The sequence below is a fragment of the Lynx canadensis genome, chromosome D4, assembly GCF_007474595.2.
Source record: "Lynx canadensis isolate LIC74 chromosome D4, mLynCan4.pri.v2, whole genome shotgun sequence".
Taxonomy (NCBI): Eukaryota; Metazoa; Chordata; class Mammalia; order Carnivora; family Felidae; genus Lynx; species Lynx canadensis.
Window position 1 is genome coordinate 19652955 of NC_044315.2, and position 15680 is coordinate 19668634.

The window sequence follows — 15680 nt, forward strand, 5'->3', positions numbered from 1 at the left end:
TTTGCTAAATTGTCAGCTTTTAAGTGGCAGAGTATAAATTGGTTTGCATTTTACTGCCTGGCCCAGGAGAGGGGGAGAGACCATGATTATGGAAAATGAAAACTGTTTATCAACAGGATGAGTCTGTAGGGGAGAAAGTTAATTCTTTATTTTTCAGTACATTTTAAAATAGAAATGTAACATGCATTTGGGAACAGGTGCACAAATTAGAAATATCAGTGAGTTTTGGGGCGCCTGAGTAGCTCACTCGGTTTAGTGTCCAACTCTTCATTTCAGCTCAGGTCACGATCTCACGGTTAGTGAGTTCAAGCCCTGTATCAGGCCCTGCACGAACAGCACTGAACCTGCTTGGGATTCTCTCTCTCTCTCTCTCTCTCTCTCTCTCTCTCTCTCCCTCTCTCTCTCTCTCTCCCTCTTTCTCTGCCCCTCCCCTACTCTCTCTCTCTCCCCAAAATAAATAAACATAAAAAAAGAAGTATCAATGAGTTTTTATAAAGAACACCTGTGTAACCAGATCTTTGCACTATTACTAGCAACCCAAAGCTCCATCAAGATCCACCACAATCCTGAGCCTATCATCATGGATTTATTTCACATGATTCAGAACTTTAAAAATGGAATCACATCGGGTGGTAGGCAGCTTCTAAATGAGTTCCATTGACCTCTACTTCCTGGTATTGGTGTCCTTGTGTAATTCCCTCCCCTTGAGTATGGCCTGGAACTAGTGACTTATAACAATAGAATGCGCCAAAAGTGATGGGACGGCACTTTCAAGGCTAGGTTACAAAGATCCTACCTTGTCCTCCCTCTTACTCCCTCTGATAGAAGACAGCTGCCATGTCATGAGCTGTACTATCAGAGACTCTGCGGCAAGGAGGTCACAGACCCAGCCGGGGAACGACTGAGGCTCTCAGCCTAGTCGCCTGCGAAGAAGGAATCCTGTCCAGGACAAAACAAGCACACCTGGAAGCAGATCCTCCCTCGTTCAGTTTTCAAACAAGATGACAGCCCCAGCTGACACTCTGAATGGCAGCACTGAGGCAGAGGCACCCTCCTAAGCCACACCTGGGCTCCTGAGCCACAGAATCTGAGATAAATAAATGCATGTTTTAAGCTGCTAAATGTTGTGGTAATCTGTGGTGGAGCAACAGATAATATGTGGTATGCACGCATTTGCATCAGGCTCCTTTCACTCAGCATTAAATTCGTGATTCAGCTGTGTTTTTGCATGCAGCAAGAGTTAATTCACTTTCGTTGTCTTCTAGTGCATAAAGTTACAATTTATTTATTCTGCTCTTGATAGATACCTGACCTATTTCTACTTTGGGGCTATTTAAATAGTGCTTCTTTGAACACTCTTCCGCATGTCTCTTGGGACATACATACACACACATGTCCTGAGTGTATACTAGGAGTGCAATGGCCAGGTCACCAGCAGCGCACGGGACTTCCAGATGCTCCCCATCTTCATCAGCTCCATTTTCAACGTGACCATTATGGTGCACATATAGTGGCATCCCGTTATGGTTTTAATATCCCTGATTAATTCGTGTTTTAAATGTTTAATTGAATTACTTAATTTTCACTCCCCTCATTAGGATGGACACTTTGTCATGGTGTTTTATTTTGTTTTGTTTTATTTTGGTGATTTTGCATATTCTATTCTGTGAAGTGCTTATTCAAGCCTTGCCTATTTTTTTGTTGGGTTGTCTTTTTCTGGAATCAATTACTTTTTCTGGAACCAAGTTCTTGCCAGAAGTAGATATCGAAAGAATCTTCTCTCATTCTTTGATTTGCCTTTCCACTCTTTAGTGATCATTTTATTGACCATCTAGTTCAACAATCCATCTAGAATTGACTTTTGGGTTTTTTTGTTTTTTGTTTTTAATATTTATTTTGAGAGAGAGAGTGTATGAGCAGCAGGAGAGGCAGAGAGAGAGGGAGAGAGAGAGAATCCCAAGCAGGCTCCACGCTGTCAGTGCAGAGCCCAACATGGGGTTCCATCTCATGAACCATGAGATCATGACCTGAGCTGAAACCAAGAGTTGGATGCTTAACCAACTGAGCCACCCAGGTGCCCCTGGAATGGACTTTTGTATATGGAGTGAGAGAAGGATCAATATTTTTTCCCACAAATGACACATAAGCATTTATTGAAAAAAAAATCCTTTATCCATTATATTGTCATCTTTGTCATAAATGAAGTGACCTTATCTCTCTGGGTAGGGACAAAACCTTCTGTTTTCTTCCATTGCTCTATTTCTATTCTTGTATCATACCACATTGTTTTAATTATCATACCTTTAATGAGTCATGTTGTCTGGTAGTTTAAGTACTCCAACTTTGTTCTTCTTTTTCATGCCTTAATATGACTGACCTTAAGAATCTCCAAATAGGGGTGCCTGGGTGGCTCAGTCAGTTGAACATCTGAATCTTGATTTTGGCTCAGGTCATGATTCTGAGGGGGGGAATCGAGCCCCGCGTCCATGTTCAGCACCAAGCCTGTTTAAGATTCTCTCTCTCTCCCCCTGCCTCTCTCTCTCCCCCTCTTCTCCTTCCCCCATTCATCCATTCATTCATTCATTCATTCTCTCTCTCTCTTTCTCAAAATAATGTTAAAATCCTCTGTTCTGAGAGGAACAGCTAAAATTAACAATTCAGGAAACAACAGATATTGGCGAGGATGCAGAGAAAGCGGAACCCTTTTTGCACTGCTGGTGGGAATGCAAACCGATACAGCTGCTCTAGAAAACAGTATGGAGTTTGCTCAAAAAATTACAAATAAAACTACCTTATGAGCCAGCAATTGCACTACTAGGTATTTAACCAAAAGCTATAGAAATGCTGATTCGAAGGGGCACATGCACCCCAATGTTTATAGCAACATTATCAACAATAGCCAAATTATGGTAAAAGCTCAAATGTCCATCGACTGATGAATGGATAAAGATGGGGTATGTATAAAATGCAATATTACTCAGCAATCAAAAAGAATGAGATTTTGGAGCACCTGGGTGGCTCAGTCAGTTGAGCGTCCAACTTCAGCTCAGGTTATGATCTCAGGGTTCATGAGTTTGAGCCCCACATCGGGCTCTGTGCTGACAGCTCAGGGCCTGGAGCCTGCTTTGGATTCTGTGTCTCCCTCTCTTTCTGCTCCTCCCCCGCTCACACTCTGTCTCTCTCTCAAAAATAAATAAACTTAAAAAAAAAAAAGAATGAAATCTTGCCATTTGTGACAACATGGATGGAAACTCTTAAATACAGAAAATAAACTGAAGGTTGCTGGAGGGGAGGTTGGTGGGGGGGGTGAGCTAAATGGGTGATTAGCATTAAGGAGGGCACTTACTGGGATGAGCACTAGGTATTATATGTGAGTGATAAATCACTAAATTCTACTCCTGAAACCATTATTACACTATATGTTAACTAACTTGGATTTAAATAAAATTAAAAAATTTTTTAAGTATTTAAAAATTTTAAAAATAATTAAAAAAAGAGTCTCCATGTAAATTTTAGATTCAGCTTGTCAATTTACAAAAGGAATTCTGATTCTTATTGCACTGAATCTGTAGAAAGTTTGAAGATTACCGATTTACAATATTGAATCATGCAATCAATGACCCATGATATACCAGTCCATTTATTTATGTCTGATTTATCTCAGTAAAGTTTTTCAGTTTTCTGTGTAGAGTTTTCATAAACTTTTTGTTATATTTATTCCTAGGTGCTTGATTTTTTAAAACATTTTTGTTATAAGTTACAGACTCAGGAAACCACAAAAGGTAAATAGATAGCTTAATGATCTTATAAGACAAGTACCCTTGTAATCACACCCAATGCAAGAAATAGCACTTTGCCTGAAGCCCCTCCTTGTGTCCTGATATAATTATAATTTCTTTCTTCCAAAAAGTAATCATTTTCCTGACTTTTATAACTGACTCATCCTTAAATTTCTTTATAAATGTATCATCAAAGTTTGCCTCCCTAGACAGCATGGTTTAGTTTTCTTGTTTTAAATAATGACTTTTTCTCTTGTAATCTGTAAGTCATCTTTCCATCCTTTTACTGCCCTTCAATCTATCTGTTGAAGAATGCAGGCCACTTGACCTGTAGAGTTCCCCCACAATATGGATCTTGCTGAGTACATGTTCATGGTGCAGCTACACATGTTCCTCTGTCCTCTATATTTCCTACAAAATAAGAAACTGATCAGTCCTTTTGGGAAGACTATAGACTGTGGCGTATTATTTCATCAGATAATATCTGGTTATCTCTCTTTATGTGATATTGGCAGCCGCTGATACTCAGTGAATACACAACTTTTTCATTTAATCACCAGAACCCCCATTTCTTCTAGTTAATCTTGCATTTCTGAATTCTTCCAGATCCCAACATGAACTTATCAGAGACTGCAAAATTGTGATATTCCAACTTGATCACTTCTTTTCCATTTATTGGCAGACATACTTTTATGAAGAGATCTATCCCCTCATCTATAATTTGGTTACACAATGATATAGTTCACAATGGAAAGGCAGGATAAAAACTTGGTTATTCTCCCACCCCACCCAATCCCACCCCTACTATTTAAAAAATCCATTTTCATTATGATGAATGTTTCCCAATTACCCTCATACGTTGACTTTTTTTTTTTTTGGTATCCATAGAAACCTGTGGATTTAAACATAGTTGATGGGTTTCAATTCATTGTAATTTTATCCTACTGAAGTTCAAAATGTTCTATTGCCCACAGAGAGCCTCTGCACATTTGGCTCCTGAATCCTTTTGAAATGACCTTAGTACTCTTTGATAACTTGTCATTTGGTATCACAAAATTTTCCAAGTTCATCTCACACAGATGCACCACAGACCTGAAATCAGCCATATCAAGACCATAATCTGGGCCCTATGGATGTCTTTTGCTATCAGGTTGGTCACTGGTTCTAGGCCTATTCACAGACAGAGATAGGATGTGTGTGTGTGTGTGTGTGTGTGTGTGTGTGTGTGTGTGTGACAAATATATATGACATATATTTGTTATATTTAATCATATACATAGATAGTATATAGTTTTATATAAATTTATAGTTATACAGAAATTGACCTAAATTTCTATATAAATACAAATATGGTTAAAATACTTTATGAATTACAGATAATTCTAATCCTAATTCAGCACTCCAGTTTTAAGTAAACCTCCTCTATATTATCTCTGTATTCTTTTTCTTACATCCTGAGAACCCTATTGCCCTAGCTCATAGTAGATGTTATAACTATAATAATCCATAATTTCTCATTCGTCCTATTCCATATGACTCATAGAACAGACTCGGAATTGCAATTTCAATGTTATGTTTAATAAACAATGCTTGAAAACACTTTTAACTTCATTTGGTGTTTGTTCAATCCTTCTCTGTCATTTATAGGACTGATACCTGCATTGTCAGAGCACACAGCCATTAGAAGTGATACTCTTTCCTGTGTAACCCTCATTTACTTCTCATTCCAGAAGCAGCAGTTTCTAGTTACTGCTTAATGCTCAATAGCAGTACTTATATTGATTGTCTCCTGCCGTTTTGGCAAGTGGAGTGTGAGGGGATATGATGCCAGCAGAGGTCTTAAATGGGCTTAAGTGGGCTCTCCTCTTGTGTTTCAGTGGCCAAGGTGAGAAGAGTGTGCCCTAGGAGCTGCTGCCCCACGGTTGGGCCCTCGAGTCAGATATGTGGGACAGACCTCAAATGGACCCAACCATGGAGGTCTAAAGAGGTCTGGAGACCCACCAGACATCTGGAGGTCTAAAACAGAGTCACTACAGCTAATCCTCAAATCAAAAAATCCCAAATTCTTGTTGATGTCACTGAGCTTTAGGATGATTTTCTTCCACATTATTACAGTATGAGTGGACTAACAGAATATCTTCCAAATTACTGTTACCTAGATGGCTACCACTGTGCCTATATATGAGGCAACTGCGTACTCAGAAATTTTGAGAATTCTTGAACTCTTGGTGCCTCTCCAGAATATTTCACATGGTTAAAGTTTCCCCCAAACAAGTCTGGTAATGTGCCATAAAGACATCTCCCTAAACTTTTATTAAATATAAAGTAGAGTTCTATTTATTTTCTGCTTGTATGTAGTTAAGATGCTTTTTATGAATATAAAAGGATGAAAAATTGTACAGGAACATCTTTTTAGCTAGCTGTTATTCACAGGGGAAAATTACAATCAAAATGGGCATTTCGCTGAATGTAGAGCACTGATGTGTGTGTGTGTGTGTGTGTGACAAATATATATGACATATATTTGTTATATTTAATCATATACATAGATAGTATATAGTTTTATATAAATTTATAGTTATACAGAAATTGACCTAAATTTCTATATAAATACAAATATGGTTAAAATACTTTATAGCAATGCCAGTGTCTCTCAATGCCAAGTAAACAAAGGCACTTAATAAGTATGGAAACCTGCTCTCTCCATTAGAGAGGGAGAACAAATTGTTCTTAAGTGGTGGAGGGATGCTCTTAGCAACTATTAGCAACGCTCTGTGAGCTTAGTTATTATATTGCTATGAAGCAGCCTATTGTCCAAGTGTAACTACAGAACCTTGAAAAGTAGAGAAGGAGAGAAAGGGCTGGGGAACTCATTTCATTCATCCACTCATTCATTCATCCATTCATTCACCAAATATTTACTGACCAGGTTGACCATGTGTATAGCACCATGGTAAGAAGTGCACAGAGCACAGAGTTGTATCCGCACTCTATGAGAGCTTAGATACCAGCGGCGAAGATAAAATGTAGATGCCTTATGGCAGCTCCAGACGTATCCTACTAAACTGTTCGCAAGTTCGGAGAAGAGAAGGGATCCATATCTTGCTTGGATTCTCAGTGAGGTTTTCCCAGAGAAGGAGACATAAGAGTGGTGACTACAAGAGTTTTTAATATTATAATACACGAGCTGGAAGGGAGCAAAGATGTAGAGATAATTAGACTCATCGATTAAAAACAAGTCTGGAGGGGCGCCTGAGTGGCTCAGTTGGTTAAGGATCTGACTCCTGATTTCAGCTCAGGTCATGATCTCACAGTTTATGAACGGAGCCCCGCATCAGGCTCTGTGCAGACAGCGCAAAAACTGCTTGGGATTCTCTGTCCCTCTCTCTTTGCCTCTCCCTCCTTCTCTCTTTCTCTCAATAAATAAATAACTTTTTTAAAAGTCCAGAACGTGAAACTAAAGCCAGGTTATGGAAAGTTTTAAATGTCATTCTTAAACATTTGGGCTTTACTGTGTTGGCAAGATGCGTCAATGGAAGGTTTGGAACAGGGCAACAGCGTGATCTATGAACCTTGGGAGGTGTAATAAATGATGTTAAGTTGAGCCTGAATGTGGTATTCTCTGAAGCAAGCATGATAATCCCCATGTAAAATAATAAATAGTGGAATTGGAGTAATGGCAAGGCAGATAGAAGGAAGGAGTATCAGGCATGCTGTAAGGGAAAAACTGCCAGGGCTTGCTCATTGATTACGTCCATTCACTTGTCCATTCAACAAGTGTTATAACTAGTGCTTCAGTTACATGTAGCATGTAGTAACTGTGCTAGTCCCCGGAGATGCAAGAGGAAGTAAAACAATGTGATCTCTTCCTCATGGACCCTATAGTCAATATCTATCTTAAAACGGCTGTGAAATGTGATGAAGGCCTGAATGAAGAAGAGGTACATGGTGTTTGGAGAGCTCAGGCCAGGGGGCCTGATGAGTTGAGTAGGTAAGGGAATGCTTCCTTGACAATGTGATACATGAGCTGAGAAGGATGAAGAGACATTAAGCACATACAGACCAGAGGGAAGGATATTTCATGTAGAGGGAAGAGCATGGACAATGAGCCATGAAGCATGTAGGCCTGAGAGGAGTCCACTGTGGGCCAGATTCTTGAATACAAAAGGGTGCAGGATGAGACTGCAGAGATCATGCCCCCATCATGCTCAGGGGATGCAGTGCCCTGTAGACCAGGGCACTCAAAGTGCCAGTGTGCAATGAGATAAGGAGCCTGTCCTCGAATGTAACTCAGCACACTGCCACTTGCATCAAGAAAGTCTTGCCTGCTGAACGAATGAGTATGTTTGGTGCAGGCTTGATTTACATTCTGAAGCAAGCTCTTTACCTTATAAAACAGTAGCAGTTCTCACCCAGCAGCTAGTCTGTGACTTCACACTGAGGAGCAATATTTTAGACCATTGTGAGGAGGGCTGCCTTTACGCTAAGGGCAACGGGAAGTCATGGAAGGATTTGAACAGGAAGTGGCTGCACTACAGAGCATGGACTGGAAGGCAGCCAGAGTTCGTGGAGAGAAGATGAAGAGGGGCGCCTGGGTGGCTCAGGCGTTTAAGCCGCTGACTTTTGATGTCAGCTCAGGTCATGATCTCCTCAGTGGTGAGTTTGACCTCTGAGTCAGGCCCTGTTCCGACAGCGGGAGCCTGCTTTGATTCTTTCTCTCCCTCTCCCGCTCGTTCTCTCTAAATAAACAAACAAACAAACTTAAAAAGATGAGGAAGTCTGTGTCTGAAAACCTATTTTCCCACTGAAATAAGAGGTATCATACCTCCTCATACCTCTTCAGGTCAGAGAGCAGGGACACAGAGTCTAGTGGTGACACGAGAAGAGTGGAGGAGATTTGGAAGAACCATTGCGAACAACTTATGGGAGTGGAAAAAAAGAAATGGGAAGCACATGACAGTTAAAATAAGACAGGACTGGATCCAACAAACTCATTGCTCTGAAAGCAGGTCCAGAGAAGATCAGTGTTGGAGATGAGCAGAGAGCATCTGCACTGAGGCTCCATGGGAAGGTAAGCTGGGTTCGACGTCTGGGTATAATGTTGTCAGGATGAACCAGGAGTGAAGTACAGTGAATAAGAGGTAAAACAATCCCACTCGACCAGCGGATGCTGTCAAAAACCAAACTCCGCCCACTGAATAAAACAAAACAAAAAGATGAGTTTGTTGCAAGGCTTTCAACCTCCACCCTGGGAAACTCAAAGCGAGGAGAGCAATCAATTCTGAGTCACTCACAGGTTAAGGGATTTTTATAGGGTGATGCATAAGTTATTTGGTTTTTTCAGCTGATTGGTTGCCTACTGGTCTTTATTTTATTTGGATCAGGGTAGCTAAGTCAAGGGAACAAGGAAGTCCAGAGAAGGGATGATCAGACTTGGCATTTGGGGATTGGCTGGCGTCCTCTGCTGATCTCTGAGAAGAGCTACACGTTCCTGTAACTTAGATTAAGTTTCCCGTATGTGTGGCAATTGAAATCTCCATTCCGTCCCTAACAAAAATGATTTACACTTTAGCTTGGTTCTACAGTGGAAGAGGAATGCTGTAAACATAATGCCTAAGGCCTGACCAAAGGACTATCACTGTTCTAGAAAATGCATACAAACACAGGTTCTGAGGCCAATTATCTGAGTTCTACTTACTTAGCTGTAAGGTACCCAACTTCCTCTGCCTTGGTTTCCCCTTTTGTAAAGTAGATATACAACCGTTACGTTCCTTGGCGAGTTGTTAAGAAAATTAAATTATTTCATACTTAAACAATGCTTAAAAGGATGCCTAGGAGACAGAAAGCACTAATTATGAGAGAGTTAACCGTCGCTGTCAATACAAAACAAAGTGACTATTAGTAATCACAACAATGTCCTGAATTCATGGAAGTCCTTACAACATGCCTACAACCGCGTGAGGTAAGTAGAAACAACACAAGTGAAGAGTTGCTTGTAGAAATTGATACAGACAGCAAAGATTTAATGCACATGCACGGTAGCTGATATTCACTCGGTCGTTTGCACATCCCTCACCAGGGGTCCTCTCTCCTGGGCGGTGCAAGCATAGACACTTGTCAGAAGTTTAGACTGCTTTGTAAATGTGATGCTACGTCCGTCTCTCCCTTTAATTCGATCAACCAGTTAAATCCTTTTCTGCAAACCCCAAATTCCGAAAACAGCCTACCTTTCGCACCTTCCTCGCCTCGAACGTCCCGCCTCGAACGTCCCGCCTCTCGTCCTCAGGCCCCGTCCCCAGGAGAGGCGGGGCCTGCGTGCGGACGCACAGCGAGCGCGCTGACGTCTCCGCGACCCGCCCCCCACAGGCCCCGCCCGTCGGCTTGAACTGCAGTCCCGCGCCGCGGAGGACTGTGAGGCGGGAGCCAACGGCCGGCGCCGCGAGGCGGGGGGCGGCGCGCGAGCGCGGCGTCGGGGGCCTAGCTGGGGCCGGGGGCTGTGAGTCTTCTGGCCGAGCCGCCGCTCCTGCGCAGCCGTGGGATCGCCGCAGCCGGGCCTTCGACGATCCGGCGTTCTGGGGCGCCAGCGGGCATTGTCTCCGCCGCCGGCGTCCCCCGAGGCCGTCCCCGGGCCATGATCGACTCGGTGAAGCTGCGCCGCGACAGCGCGGCCGACTTCTTCTCGCACTACGAGTACCTATGCGCGCTGCAGGACTCAGTGCCGCTGCCCTCGGTGCGCGCCTGCCTGCGGGAGGGCGTGCTGGACTTCAATGCCGACCGCCTGCGCGTCGTGGACTGGGCGCCGCTCCTGAGCACCCTCAAGATTAACAAAGATCTGCCCCTAATCTCCATCAAGAGCTTCTTCCAGCCTTGGCTTGGCGAAACAGGTTTGTAGTTCCCGCCAACAGTGGTCCTCGTGTCGGTGCCGCGGCGCGAGATTTTAGACGGTGCCAGGTGGAGGCTGGGCGCAGGCACGGGTGTGCCGTGCCCGGGTATGTGTGCAGTACACGGGGCGTCCGGCCTAGGACTCTTACCAGCTCGGGGGGTCCGGGGTGAGTCACTTAAGGCCTGCGGGTCTCAGCGGCCTCTTTCGTAATATAAACTAACAGGACGTGCTGTGCGTGGCGATTACAAAGATGCACCAAGTTAATGCTTGTAGAGCACTTAGCGCAGTTTGGGACATAATTAAGCATTCGACGTATGTTACCTGTTGGGTTACCTTGGTTTCTCCCATGCCTTCATACACTCGCCCACAGAGCCCAGATCTGCACCTGGGGCCCAGAGCTGTCTAGCATGCACGATTGGATACCCCACTTCACCCTTAATCCAGACTAAACCCTATGATTTAGTCTGATACAGAACAAAGCATTAGGAAAACTGATACATCCCAGCCTTTTGCACCATTTCCTTTTGAATAAGACATGGCTGTTAATCAAAAAAACTTTTTTGTTTTGTTTGTTTGTTTAATCACACATAGTGGAAAGAGCACAGATGGGAAGGCAGCCTAGGGTTTGAATTCCAGGGTTTACACTCTGTGTGGTGGGAGCAAGTTACTTTTAAACTACAATCCCCACACTTGTAAATTAACATTTCCATGGGTTGTTAAAGAGTACACTTAACTGTGGTGAGCACCGAGTAATGTATAGAATTCTCAAATCACTATAATGTACACCTGAAACTAATATAACACTGTATGTTAACTATACTGGAACTTTAATAAATCAATAAATACTTTTTACCCCTAAAAATTAAGCAGGTTTTTGGTATACAAGTGTCCTGGCACTGGAATGAGTTCAGCCAGCACCCAGCACTGCAGGAGACAAGGTTCCTGCCCTGGAGGATCTCCTCTTCTGCTGGGAGAGGCAGCAAGTAAACACTAGCACCGAAGTTAGGGCTCTGGAAGAAGTGAGCTCTGGTGCTGTAAAGCTGAGAATGTTAGAAGGGAAAGTTAGGGAGGGTTTCTTGGAGGAGCTGCCTCCTTTGTAAGGTTGTGTGGGAGCTGCTCAAATGGCAGGAGGGAGCTGCTTGTGCCCAGGTTTGAGAAATGTAAGAAAATATGGCAAAACTAAGGTAGAGGACTGCAATTTAGGGTTTAAAGAAGGGAGGCCACACAGGGAGGGGCCTTGTTTGTCCTATCCAGTGGTTGGATGTTTATCCTAACGGCTGTGAGAGGCACTCAAGGATGCTGAGGTGGACTTTTGATTTAGAAGCTTGCTCTGACTTCCATCTGGAGGGCAAGTTGATTGGGAGGAGGGCGAATTGTAATCTGAGATATCAAAGAGACAAATGGATGGGGCCTGGGGACCAGTTAGAAGGACGGGGGGACAGCAAGCTTGGGTGACAATTTATAGGAGCACCCTTCTGTGAGACACAACACAGCAGGAGTGGATTGGGGTCTGGGGTCAGGGAGAAGATCTCGCTTCATCCTTAATGCTTTAAGAGGGCCCTGTGGGGCATCCAAACGTGTGTCTAGATAACTCTGGGCTCCAGGTGCAGATCTGGGCTCTATGGGGGAGTGTTTGAAGGCATGGGAGAAACTAAGGTAACCCACAAAGAAGATCTAGAAAATCCTACCCCTAAAAGATGTTTTTTAAATGGGCACATTTGAGTATGTTTATAAGCTGGCGCAAAGTAGCCAGCACACAGGGAAGGTGTGAAGATACAGGAGAGGAAATAAACTACTGGTTTATTTTTTTAAAAAATCTGGACACTCGGGGGCGCCTGGGTGGCTCAGTCGGTTAAGCTTCCAACTTCGACTCGGGACATGATCTCACGGTTCGTGAGTTCGGGCCCCGCATCGGGCTCTGTGCTGACAGCTCGGGGCCTAGATCCTGCTTCAGATTCTGTGTCTCCCTCTCTCTCTGGCCCTTCCCCTCTCAAGCTCACTCGCGCGCTCGCTCTCTCTCTCTCTCTCTCTCTCTCTCTCAAAATAAATAAACATTAAATTTTTTTTTTTTTTTTTTTTTTTTAATCTGAACACTTGTCATGTGCCTGGCCCTTTTCTAGTTTCTGGGTTTCATGTCATCTGTTATCTCTTCTGCAGGGACATCTCAATTTGTCCTCTGGTGAAGAGAAGTGAGATTATTGTCTACATCTCATTCAGGTTTAGGAACTGTTCTGTTCCTCTGGAGTGACTTGACTTAACCAAAGTAATAACTTAGAAGAAATTACAGTTGGAAGGGATCTCAAAGTCAAGGCCATTGTACTTAATCTTGCCTCATACTTCACAGTGAGTGTATGAAAAATGTATCACACAGACCATTCTCTTCAGAATCCCTTCACTGAACCTTTGTTTTCTCTTGCATCCCGTGGGTCCAGACTATACATTTTGTCCTCCTAAGTCTGTTTCTTTATTCTCACCAGCTTGTAACTAGTTGTTGCTGCCACTGAGCTCAGTTTCTGTCTCCATTCATCTGCCTACTGGGCTTCCGTGATCTTCTAAAATGAAAACGTGTCCTTAAAATAATGCTCATAATGGCTCACCGGCACAGGATCAGCGTGCATTGGCTGCACAGCTTGTGTCCTACACAGAAGCTTGGACTCTGAGCCGTGCTCTACCAAAGCCCCAAGGGGCTGGTTGACCTTGGGGAAGGGATGCTTTTTCTAATCTATCTGATTTAGGTACGTTTTTCTAACCTGTAGAGGCACCCTTACTGTGCCCCTGGTAGCCCTGGTCCTCTTTACCTATGAGATGAAAGCCATCGGCTTTTTATCCCAGGCTGATTTGGGCCAACCTCTCCATTTTAATTTCTTTCTCCTCCCCCTTGCACCCTGGCCTTTAGATGTCCCCACCTGCAATATTTTCTGTGGCCGGCAGGTGCCAGGCTCGGATGTCTTTGCACTTCCCACGCAGACTTTATGTGGTCATTCTCCTCTTTCTAGATTCAACTTCAGCGTTGCCTTGAAGCCATCACTTAGATAAAACTTTTTGTTTTCACAGGAACCTCTTTGCATGTAATTTATGTCTCTGTAAGTCATGTGATTGACTTTTTGAGTTTACATGTGTCCCTCAAGGAGGACTTTAAGAGCAGGATTCATTTTTGTACCTTAGCGCTGAGTAGATATTTTCTAATGATGACAATACATATTTTACAATAATTTCTGTTTTAGGTTCTGACAGAAATAAAGTTTGCAGAAGTCGTGTTCCTGCAATAAGAAGCAAAGATGTGACCTTCCAGTTATGTAAAGCCCTCAAATGCTGTTTAAGTATATCAAACGCTCTGAAGAACCTAGAGTTAAATGGACTAGTTCTGAGAGAGAGAGATTTAACTGTTTTGACAAAGGTAAGCCTTCTCCAGTGTGTCCTGCAAACACTGGATCTTTGCTTTAGAGGGTAAACCGAGCCTGTAAAATTTTTAACTTTTTCTCCCCCTTAAAGGGATTGAATAAATCGGCTACTCTGGTGCACCTGTCTCTTGCAAATTGTCCGATTGGAGATGGAGGTTTAGAGAGTAAGTTTCAATCTTGTTTAAGTCTCCTCCCGTCAGACTGATCTCGTGTTTCCCTGCACGCATGTTGACTGCTGTCTGTACCTTTTCTTGGTGCTGCTCTACCTGGATTGTCTCTTGTGCCTGTTAAAACCTTGGCCTCATCTCACTTGTATGCCAAAAGTCTGTCATGCTGTATACTCTGAACCAGTTCGACTTAAGATTGTGTTAAGCCACAAGCCACACATATACTATTCTGTTTTTTTGTGTTTGTTCACCTTTTTCTTTTCAAGAAATGTTATGGGAAAGGAAATAGCAAGATGTAAAGACAAAAAAAATCATTATCTTTAAATAGTTGAAACTATTCATATGCAATCATAATTATGTAATGCACTATGTTATGTACTAAAATAGGGAACATATGCAAAGATCAGCAAACTCAGTGGTGTTGGTAGGAGCGTATCATGGAAATAATCACAGAGAAGGTGATTGTTGATTGGGGTCCTGAAGAATTGGTGTGTGTTCACTGTGTCCAGTAGAGTCTGGGGTGGTAAGGAAGGCTGCATTTTAATTTGAAGGAACTAAGAGTTTGACATCTTCCATCTTATATTGCTCTAGTATATTTCATAGTACCTAATAAAACTCTGGGTTTATAGTTGACATTTAAATTGATTGATAACCGAGTTTGGGTTGTATCACTGGAAATGAAACTAGGAAGGGGCTTAGGCTTTTTAGGTTTCTCTTTCTTATGTCCCAAAAGGTATATAGTACTTTACTGACTAGTTGGGAATAAAGTTTTCAGTGTTTGGAGTATTCATTTTTAGCATCTAAATAGAATTAAACTATTGCTGTAAACTGGAATAACACTTTGTTGCTGACATATTTAAATTTTTTTTTTAACATTTGTTTATTTTTGAGAGATACAGACAGATCATGAACAGGGGAGGGGCAGAGAGAGAGGGAGACACAGAATCCAAAGCAGGCTCCGGGCTCTAGGCTCTGAGCTGTTAGCCCAGAGCCCACATGGGACTCAAATCCACAAACCGTGAGATCACGACCTGAGCTGAAGTCAGATGCTTAACTGACTGAGCCACCCAGGAGCCTCTGTTGCTGACATATTTTAGAATGCACCAACCCATCAGTTGTCTGGGAAGACTGTAGATAGTGAATTTAAGAATACAGCTGTAAACCTCCAATAGGCTCAGGAAAAGCAAAGATGTCAGGATTGACCAGACTGTATAGGCTCTTCATCTTATTGTATGTGTGTTTTTTTGTTTTTTTTTGTTTTCCCTTTTAGTTATTTGTCAAGGTATAAAGAACTCTATCACTCTTAAGACAGTAAACTTCACGGGCTGTAATCTGACGTGGCAGGGAGCAGATCACATGGCCAAGATCTTAAAGGTGACTTTACGTTTAAACTTTCATGAAAACGTATTATGTGATTGAAACATTATTATTTTGATTGAAGATGGCAGGG

The 15680-nt window shown here is 42.7% G+C and overlaps 1 protein-coding gene across 4 annotated transcripts in view; it reads left to right on the forward strand.

Annotated features, from left to right (window-relative positions):
• The first annotated feature begins 10310 nt into the window (after nucleotides 1-10310).
• CEP78 (centrosomal protein 78) overlaps nucleotides 10311-15680 on the forward strand; it is a 34375-nt gene continuing 29005 nt past the window's right edge. For all 4 annotated transcript variants that reach the window (XR_003964191.1, XM_030293625.1, XM_030293622.1 and 1 more), the window contains exons 1-4: nucleotides 10311-10663; nucleotides 13887-14059; nucleotides 14155-14227; nucleotides 15501-15604. Coding sequence is in view for 3 of the 4 variants with exons in the window: in XM_030293625.1 (XP_030149485.1) it covers nucleotides 10411-10663; nucleotides 13887-14059; nucleotides 14155-14227; nucleotides 15501-15604 (603 nt within the window). In the remaining variant the exon portion in view is untranslated. The remainder of the gene's footprint in view (nucleotides 10664-13886; nucleotides 14060-14154; nucleotides 14228-15500; nucleotides 15605-15680) is intronic.